We start from the raw sequence: 10,989 nt of genomic DNA on the forward strand, positions 1-10,989 counted from the left end.
GCACTATAAAGGTCAGCAGATTGGCAAAGTAGTCCAGGTTTACAGGAAGAAATATGTCATCTACATTGAACGAGTGCGGCAAGAAAAAGCTAATGGCACAACGGTCCATGTGGGCATTCACCCCAGCAAGGTGGTTATCACTAAGCTAAAACTGGATAAAGACATAAAAAGGATATTTGAACGTAAAGCTAAATCCCACCAAGTTGGAAAGAAAAGGGCAAATATAAGGAAAAAACAATTGAGAAGATGCAGGAGTAAAATATTAGCACAACTTCATTAAAAACTGAAAACGAAAAAAAAAAAAAAGAAAAACCCTCACTGCTATCAAGTCAATACCAACAAAGCTGACTCTCCATTGAGTTTCCAAGGTTAAAAATTGCATAAGATTTCTCATCTTTCCCCCGAGCAGCAACTGACGGGATCAGAACTGACAGCGTGGTGACACGGTCTGGTAAGAATTGCAACTTGCTTGGATATGCTATCAGAGCTCCCTCAACAGCAGTTAAGTTGACTACACTGCCATAAAGACACTGGTGGCAGGAATATGGGTACAAAATAAATTCTGGTTAGGGTTCAGAGAAGTGAAGAGGGGCTAGAGAAAAAGTCCTTTATCTGAGAGAATATATATGGTGCTAATAGAACCTGCTAGACATGTAGATATTAAAGGTAGTTCTGGTAAACATGTAATTGGACAACAGAGGAAAAGCGGGGTTTTTACGCACTGTCTGAATGAAATATATTAAAATGTTTGGTTGAAGATAGAATTTGTAAGTGATGAGCTAGGATACGAAATTTCCATACAAGACCTTAAACGAGCCACATAATCTTTTGTTAAAAAGACTGAGACCATGATGGGTGGGCTTAACCATTCAGCAGAAAACCCATCAGCTTACAGTGAAAGGATAAAAGAAAGAACAAAAGGAAAGAACATTGTCTGTTCTCTTGGAATTCTCCAGGTTGGAAACAAACCAAAGGAACAATATCCATTATTGTTCAAGTAAAAGACTATCCCTGGAACAGCTTAGAGTTCAGGAGAACTGTTAGAATAAACACAGAAAACAGGACCTGCTTAGTTTCAAATGTTAGAGCTACAGTTTACTGCATCACAAATGGTTAAGCCACAGCCTATTAAGTATCAAAGAGCTGGAGCTTCAAAAACTTGTTCTGGAGTCTGTCTGTACATCAGGGACATCGAACCACTGTCCAAAACAGAAGGGTGGGGCTGCCAGGCTTAAGGCACAGAAGAATGAACATAGAGAAGGCCAAGGAAGTGAATTCACCCCTCAGATGGACTAGAGAATGGGATTACCTAAAATGGAGGAAGCATAGCTGCCATCCAAAATTAATCAGGAAGAACTGTAAAGGGCTCCACTCAAAACTCAAGTGTACATAGGATGTAGAAGAACTCGTTGACTGATTTTGATATGAGAATGTTGATATCATGCTGATATCAGATGGACCCTGGCTGAAAGTAAGGAATACTAGAAGAATGTCTATTTGTGCTTTATTGACAATGCAAAGACATTTGACTGTGTGGATCATAACAAGTTGTGGCTGACACTTAGAAGAATGGGAGTGCCAGAGGACTTAACTGTGCTCATGTGAAACCTATATATACCCAGTCTAGGAGGCTCTGTTTGAACAGAGCAGGGGAACAACGCATGGTTTAAAATTGAGAAGAGAGTGTGTCAGGGCTGTATTCTCTCTCCATACCTATTCAATCTGTATGCTGAGCAAATTCTCCAAGAAGCTAGACTCTCTAAAGAGGAGTGTGGCATCAACATTGGAGGGAGACTCAAAAATAACCTGCGTTAGTTATGGAGATGACACAAGCTTTCTTGCTGAAAGTGAGGAGAACTTAAAGCACTTGTAGATCAAGAAAAGCAGCCATCAGAATAGGTTGTATCTCAATGTCAAGACAAAGATTCTTACCACTGGACCGATATGCAGTGTCATGATGGATAGAGAATAGATTGAAAGAGGATTAAGATTATGTTACTGGATCAGGCTCTTTTATTGTTGTTATGTGCCAGCAAGACACCCACAACTCAAAGAGACCCTAGGTACAATAGCTCTGAACCCTGCCCTATCCTGAGCTCACTGACTCCAATACACCTAATCCAATTGCCTCAATTACGGTGTCAATCCACCTCATGTGGGGTTTTCCTCTCCTACGCTCTCCCTCCGCCCTTCCAAGCATGATGTCCTTCTCTAAGGACTGGTCCTTCTGTCCATGAGCCCAAATATTTGAGACAGAGCTTCAAAATCCTTGAGATAACAAAAATCATTAAAACAATTGGCAAAACAGATGCATTAGATATATGCCTAGATATATGCCAAGATATATGGTTCATGGAACCAAGAAGCAGAAGCTAAATAGACAAAGGTGTTCTCCCAGGGATGACAGAAAGCAAAAATCTTCCATGAAAGCTAGAGCTTTTAACTCTGACTTAAAGACTTGTGAATGGTGAACAAAAGAAGTATTTCTTAGAGCCACCACTATGGTATTTCTGTTACAGCCGATAATGAAGACAGTAAGTGCTGTACGGAGAAAAAAGGAGTCTTTTTTTAAGAAAGCAAAATGTCATCACACAGAGAAGGTAGAAAAGACCAAGATGGATTTCAGAGCAGACTCTGAAAACAGCACTAGAACACTGAGAAGCCAAAACAAATGGAAAAAATGACAAAGTGAAAGAGTTGAACAGAAGATTTCAAAGGGCAGCTCCTGAAGTGGAAAAAAAAAGTATGCTAATGAAATGTGCAAAGAGCTGGAGTCAGAACTGAAGAACATATTCAGGCCTGAAGTTTTAATACTTAAAGATGCTATGGATAATATAGTGAATAATCCAGAAAGCATCAAAACAAGAAGGAAAGAATATGGAGTTACTACCAAAATGAATTTGCTGATTCACAATCTTCTTAAGAAGCAGCATGTGATCAAGAACCAATAATAACAGAGGAAGTTCAAGCTTCTCTGAAGAAATTGGTAATAAATAAGGCCCCAGGAACAGAAGGAATATCAATTGAGATATTTCAACAAACAGACACTGACTATGCTCAACAGGTTGTGACAAGAAATCTGGAGGACAGCTACCTGACCAATTGACTGGAAGAGATCCATACTGATTCTCATTCTTAAAAAAAGGTAGTCTTACTGACAGGATAATATCCATATGCATACAAGGAAGACCTATTAATATCACTATCATTCAAATATACGCATCAACAACCAGGACCAAAGAGGAGGAAACCGATGACATCTATCAACTATTGCAGGTGGAAATCAATCGAACATGCAAACAAGAACCTTTGATAATAATAGGTAATTGGAATACAAAACCTGGGAACAGAGATGAAGGAGCAGTAGTCAGAAAGCATGGAGTTGGTAAGAGAAATGAGGTTGGAGACAGAATGATAGAATTCTGTGCAATCAATGACCACCTAGTCATTGCAAACACCTTTTATAAGAAACATAAACTATACACATGAACTTCCCCTGATGGCATACATAGGAATCAGGCTGACTACATCTGCAGAAGAAAAACACTGTAGAAGCTCAGTATTAGTTATGAAAACTAGACCAGGTGGTGACTGATGAACAGATTATCAACTACTCATATGCAAGTTCAACTGAAGCTAAAGAAAAGAAAAGAAAATCCACAAGAATCAAAGTTTGATCTGAGGTCTATCTTACCAGAATTTAAAGACTATCTTTATAGAACAAGTTTGAGGCCCTGAACACTAATGAGTGAAGACCAGACAAGTTGTTATGAGGATATCAGGAATATCACCCACAAAGAATGGAAAAGGTAATTACAAAGACAGAGGAAGAAAAGACCAAGATATATGTCAGAGATTTTGAATGCTGGACTAGAGAACTGAGAAGACAAAACAAAGGGAAGAAATCAAGAAATTAAGGATCTGAACAGAAGATTGCAAAGGACAGCTCGGCAAGACAAAGCATTATAACGAAATATGCAAAGGGTTGTTGTTATGCACAACAGCCCTAAATTTTGCTCTGTCCTGTGTCAATCACACTGTCTCTGACACACCCATCCCGATTATCCCAGTCACTGGATCAATCCACCTCACAGAGGGCCTTCCCCTCCTGCGCTGTCCCTCCACCCTCCCAAGCACGATGTCCCTCTCCAAGGACCGGTTCCTCCTTACAACATGTCCAAAGTATGTTAGACGAAGCCCTAGAATGCTTGCCTCCAAGGAGCCACCTGGTTTAACCCTTTTCAGGATGAATCTGTCTTCCTGGCAGTCCATGGTACTCTCAATACTCTTCTCCAGCACCACACCTAAAAGGCATCCATTCTCCTTCTATCCTCCCTGGTCATTGTCCAACTCTCTGATGCATAACAAGTGATAGCAAAGACCATGGCCTGTTTCAGACACACCTTAGTCTCCAGAGATACCATTGCTCTTCAGTACTTTGGAGAGGTCCATAACAGCAGACTTCCCCATGGCAATGCGCCTTTTAATTTCCTGGCTACTGGTGCCAAGAGTGTTGACTGTGGAGCCAAGCAAACTAAAGCTGTGAACAATCTCAAACTCTTCACCATCCATCCTGATGCTGCCAATTGGCCCAGTGGTGAGAATCTTTGTCTTCTTGACATTGAACCTCAATCCATATTGTAGGCTGCAGTCCTTGACCCTCTGCAGCAGGTGCTTCAGGTCCTCCTCAGTTTCAGCAAGGAGGGTTGTGTCATCTGCATAACGCAGATTGTTGATAAATCGTCCACCAATCTTGACCTACATTTCTCCTCATAGAGCCCAGCCTCCCGGATGATCTGTTCTGCATACAGGTTGAAAAGGTATGGAGACAGGATGCATCCCTGGCGTATGCCCTTCCCAATTTTGAACCATGCAGTGTTCCCTTGCTCTGTTCTGATGACTGCCTCTTGGTCCAAGTATAGGTTTCGCATTAGAACGATCAAGTGTTCTAGGATTTCCATTCTTCTCAGAGTCAACCACAGTTTGTTATGATCCACACAGTCAAACGCCTTTGCCTAGTCAATGAAACAGAGACAGACATTCCTCTGGTATTCTCTGCTTTCAGCTAAGATCCATCTAACATCAGCTATAATATCCCTAGTACCACGACCCCTTCTAACCCCAGCCTGGACTTCTACAGGAGGAGATTGTTCTTCCTTCTGCAGAAGAGCATTTGGTGGCTTCGAACCATACGCCTCTGGGATTGCAGTGCAGCTTCTTACCACGAGGCCATGAGAGCTCAATTAATAATGCAAAGAGTTACAGTCAGAAAATCAAAAAGGAAGAACTTGCTCAGTATTTCTTAAGCTGAAAGAACAAGTTGAAACACTGAGTTGCAATACTTAAGGATGCTGAGGGCAGAATGTTGAATGAACCTGAAAGCATCAAAAGTAGGAGTATACAGAGTCACTATACCAAAAAGAATTGGTTGACTCAGAAGAATTTAATGAAACAACACAGGATCAAGAGGCAGCGTTGATGCACACCCATGTTTATCGCTGCTTTGTTCACAATAGTAAGGAATTGGAAACAATCTAATTGCCCATCAACAAATGAATGGATAGAGAAGCTGTGGTATATTCACAAAATTGATGTTTATCATGGCTTTGTTCACAACAGCAAGTAATTGGAAACAACCTAAGTGCCCATCAGCAAATGAATGGATAGAGAAGCTGTAGTATATTCACACAACTGAATACTATGCTGCATTGAAAAACCAGGAATTCATGCAATATTATTCAAAATGGGTGACCCTGGAGGACATTATGTTAAGTGAAGTATCTCAGTCACAAAAGGACAAATACTGCATAGTGACACTGTTGTAAAACAGGATTGACATCAGGGTTGGGAGGAGACTGAGAAAGATGACATAAATAATGTATACTGCATTGAAACAGATGAGGGAGAAAACTGTTTAAAAGGGATATGTGAATAGGTATTTTTGTCACCACAGGAGTCCAGAATGAAGGCTGCATAGAGGAGTGGACCTGGGAGGGAGGGACTGTGAAACAAGGAAAGAATTTTTCTTTTACTTTTCAAAGAGAAGAGTGTACTGGGGGGAGGTGTGAGCAAGGAGAAAATTTCAACAATGAATGAATGGAAATCCAAAGTTTGTAAATTTTCATTAAAATTAATAATAAAAAAAGAAAAGTAAAAAAAAAGGCAGTGGTGATGGAGGAGGAAGTTCGAGCTGCTCAGAAGGAATCAGTGGAATTGATGGCATACCTATTGACATATTTCAACAGACAGATGCTGTCCTGGATGCACTCATCCAGTTGTGCCAAAAAACCTGGAGGATAAATACCTTGCCAATTGACTGGAAGAGATCTATATTTATTCTCATTCCAAACAAAAAGGTAGCCCAACAGAGTGTGGAAATTATCAAACTTTATCACTAATATCACACACAAGCAAAATCCTGCTGAAGATTATCCATAAAACAACTGAAACAGAACTTCCAAACATGGAAGCTGAGTTCAGAAGAGGGCCTGGCACTAGACACACTATAGTTAACATTAGATGGATCTTGGCTGAAAGCAGAATATGAGAGGAATGTCTGTGTTTCACTGACTATGCAAAGATATTTGTGTGGATCACAACAAATTTTGGCTAATCTTGAAAAGGATAGGATTCCCAGAACACATAACAATGCTCCTATGAAACCCATACTTGGACAAAGAAGCAGTAGTCAGCAGAGCAGATCATTCAGGAGACTGGAATTTATGAGGAGAAATGTGACATCAGGATTTGAGGAAGACTCATCCACAACCTGCACTATGCAGATGACACAATGTTGCTTGCTGAATCTAAGGAAGACCTGAAGTGTCTGCTGCAGAAGGTCAAGGACTGCAGTCTTCAATATGGGCTGCATTTCAACATCAAGAAAACAATTATTCTCACCAGTGGGCCAACTGACAGCATCATGATAGAATAAATCTAGGGAAGAAATGAAATCAATCTCTAAACAGCTTATCGGGAGATAAAAATTTCTACATTAATAAAATTTAACAATCAAGTACCTGGAGGAAATCCTCCACCAAAGAACATATTAAACAAATCTTCTGGAGTTATATCTGCTTCACAACCTCGATGGAAGTTAAATCTGCCATTGCTTTGGTGATTACAACCTTGTTCTTCATTGCCTGTGAGGTCATATTGTTTTCGTTTTTCTGGATTGCTTAAAACAGCATATGCATTCCCAATCTCTGGAAAAAAAAAAGGGTAAAGATTGGTAAGTAAAGCTTTTACACTGTAAAAGACTGACTCATGTAAAAGATCTATCATGTAGACATTAAAAAACTAATAATTATATATATTAGTAACTCAAAATACATTTTTATTATTTTAAAACTAGATAAATATGTCTCCTTTACAGCCTTAAAAATAAAGTCATGTACATCTGTATTTCTTAATATTGTGAGTAATGCTTTTAGTGGAATGTGTTTTCTCCATTTTCTAACTAACATTTTTTTTGGGTGTTGAATTCTGGGCGTTCTTTGTATTTTCTAGATACTAGTCTTTTTGTCATTTTTCTTCTGCTGATGGATTTGAACCACATACATTTGGGGTGGCATCATAACTCCTGACCACTGAACCATCAGAACTCTATGCAAGTTTAAACAGAAGCTGAAGAAAATAAAAAGTGCAAAAGAACCAAAGTAATACTTTCAGCCTAGCCCACCCAAATTTAAAAATATTCTTCAGAATAAGTTTGAGGCTTTGAACACTAATGATCAAAGATCAGATGAGTTATGTACATGATGACATGAAAGGCATCATCCAGGAAGAGAGTTTAAAAAGTAGTTACAAAGACAAAGGAAGAAGAAAAGACCAAAATGGATGTCAGAAGAGAGTCTGAAAATGGCACTAGAGCATTGAGAAGCCAAAATAAAGAGAAGAGATGCTGAAGTAAAAGAGCTGCAAAGAAAATTTCAAAGGGAAGCTTGAAGAACAAAACATTATAACAAAATGTACAAAAAGCTAAGAGAAGACTCTTAGAAGACTAAGAGAAGAACTCACTGAAGATTTCTCAAGTTGAAAGAAAACAAATTCAAGTCCTGAGATGCAATACAGAGACACAGTTGGGAAAAATCTTGAAGTCTAGGAAGCATCAAAAGACTATGTATGCAATGCATGGAGTCACCATAGTAAAAAGAATTGGTTGACACTGAAAAATTTCAGGAAGTACCTTATGAACAAGAGCCAATACTAATAAAGGAAGAAGTTCAAACTGCACTGAAGGCAATGGCAAAAATAAGGCCCTAGGAACTGGTGAGATACCAAGTAATATGTTTCAACTAACGGATCCAGGCCTAGATGTGCTAAGCAGTCTATGCCAGGAAATTTGGTAGTCTGCTACTTGGACCACTGACTGGAAGAGATCCATATTTGTTCTTATTCCTAGGAAAGGTGATCCAATAGAATGTGGAAAATAAGGAACAGTATGATTAACAACACATGTAAGGAAAATACTGCTGAAGATCATTAAAAAATGGCTAGAATACTACTGACAGACATCTGACAGAAGTTCAAGCAGGGATTAGAAGAGGCTGTAGCACTACATATATCACTGCTGATGTCAGATGGATCCTGGCTGAAAACAGAGAATACCAGAAGAATGTCTATTTGTGCTTTACTGAATACGCAAAGGCATTTGCCTATGTGGATCATAGCAAATTATGGCTAACACTGAGAAGAATGGAAACTCTAGAACACTTAAATTATGCTCATATGAAACTTATATCTAGACCAAGAAGCTGTTGCTTGAACAGAGCAAGGGAACACTGCAAGGTTTAAAATCAGGAAAGATTTATGTGAGGATTGTATCCTTACTCCATATCTATTTAATCTGGATGCTGAGAAAAGTCATTTGAGAAGCCAGACTCTAAGAAGTATGTGGCTTCAGGAACAGATGATGATTTATCAACAACTTACATTATGCAGATGACCAACTTTGCTTGCTGAATGAGGACTTGAAATGCTTGGTACAGAAGATCAAAGACTCGTGTGTGCCGTCAAGTTGCTTGTGACTCATAGCGACCGAATGTACAAGATCCCGGAACCCTGCCCTATCCTGTGCCAAACTTATTGTCTTTGATACACTTACCCCATTGCCCCAGTTACTCAATCAATCCATCTTATCAAAGGTCTTCCTCTCTTGTACTGTCCCTGTAACCTCGCCAGCATGATGTTCTCTCTTGCAACATTCCCCAAGTATGTCAAGACAAAGCTTCAGAATCTTTACCTCCAAGGAGCAGCCTGATTTCACCCTCTCTAGGTCGAATCTGTTATTTCTCCTAGCCATCCATGATATTTTCAACACTCTTCTACAGCACCACAGCTCAAAAGTATCAATTCTCCTTCTATCATCCCTAGTCATTGTCCAGCTTTCTAACACATAGCAAGTAATTGCAAAGACCATGGCCTGTATCAGGTGCATCTTAGTATCCAGACTGACATCAGTGCTCTTCAGTACTTTGGAGAGGTCTCTGACAGCAGACTTTCCCAATGCAATTCGGCTTTTAACTTCCCAGCTGCTGATACCAAAAGTGTTGATTGTGGAGCCAAACAAACTGAAACTTAACAATCTCAATATCTTCACCATCCATCATGATGCTGCCAATTGGCCCAGTGGAGAGAATCTTTGCTGTCTTGATGTTGAGCCCTCAATTCATATTGTTCAACAATTTCAGCACTGTTGGGTCACCTTTCTTTGGAATGGGACCAAATATAGATCTCTTCTAATCAGATGGTTGTCCTCCAGATTTCTTGGCACAACTCAGTGAGTGCATCCAGGGCAGCATCTGTTTGTTGATATATGTCAACTGGTATGTCGTTAATTCCTGGGGCCTTGTTTTTTGCCAATTCTTTCAGAGTAGTTTAAACATCTTCCTTCTTCACCACAGACTACAGTCTTTAAAATGGATTGCATCTCAACACCAAGAAAAGAAAAATTTAAAAAAAAGAAAAGACAAATTCTCACCACTGAACTGATAAGTAACATCATGGTAGATAAAGATGATACTGAAATTGTTAATGATTTCATCTTACTTGGATCCACAATCAACACTCTCAGTACCTGCACTCCGAAGATCAGGAGATGTATTGCACTGGGAAAGTCTGCTCTCAGGGACTCCTCCAAATTACTAAGCAATGATGTCATTTAGAATACTAAGGTGTGCCTGATTTAGGCATGGTCTTTTCAATCACTTGCTATGTGTCTGAGAGCTGGACAGTGAATAAGGATGACAGGAAACAAATTGAACTCTTTGAGTTGTAATGTTGGAGAAGAGCGCTGAATACTCCCATGGACTTCCAAAAGAAAAATCAAATATGTCTTGGGAAAGTGCAGAGAGAGTGCCCCTTGGAGGCAAGGATGGCAAACTTCCTCTCATATATTTTGGGCATGTTGCTATAAGAAGTTCGCTTGGAAAGGGACACCATGCTTGGAAAGGAAAAGATCAGTGAGAGAGGAAACCCTTAATGAAATGGATATACTGTGGCAAAGGGCTTGAGTGTGACAGAGATAAGGAGGATGGCACAGAAGAGGACACAGTATATAGATCTCTTGTTCACAGGGTTGCTATGAGTCGTACTTGACAGCATTTTAACAACAACAATCTTTTGTCAGATATGTGACTGGAGATAATCTGTCTCATCCTCTTAACTATGTCTTTCAAAAAGAAAATTTTTATTTTAGTATATTTAGAAAAATTATTTTAAGAATCCTATTTTTGGTATCATGTCTAAGATGACGTCGATTGGTTAATATAATATTTTTGCTTAGCACTAAAATGTTTGATCTAACAGTCACATTTGTGAAATCTTTTGACTTAACTTTTCTATGAAGTTCAAGATTTAGGTAAAGGTTAAAAACTTATCTGCAGAGCGTCAAGGACTGCAGCCTACAATATGGATTGAGGCTCAATGTCAAGAAGACAAAGATTCTCACCACTGGACCAATTGGCAGCATCAGGATGGATGGTGAAG

At 39.4% G+C, this 10,989-nt stretch overlaps 1 protein-coding gene across 1 annotated transcript in view; it reads right to left on the reverse strand.

Moving 5' to 3' along the window:
• The window catches only part of DNAJB14 (DnaJ (Hsp40) homolog, subfamily B, member 14), a 71,578-nt gene that overhangs the window by 19,853 nt on the left and 40,736 nt on the right, over positions 1–10,989 (reverse strand). The window contains exon 4 of the mRNA XM_006893085.1: positions 7,020–7,205. Within this exon, the coding sequence (XP_006893147.1) occupies positions 7,020–7,205 (186 nt within the window). The remainder of the gene's footprint in view (positions 1–7,019; positions 7,206–10,989) is intronic.

This window comes from Elephantulus edwardii, unplaced genomic scaffold, assembly GCF_000299155.1.
Source record: "Elephantulus edwardii isolate Elephantulus edwardi_28Jun2011 unplaced genomic scaffold, EleEdw1.0 scaffold00122, whole genome shotgun sequence".
Classification (NCBI taxonomy): Eukaryota; Metazoa; Chordata; class Mammalia; order Macroscelidea; family Macroscelididae; genus Elephantulus; species Elephantulus edwardii.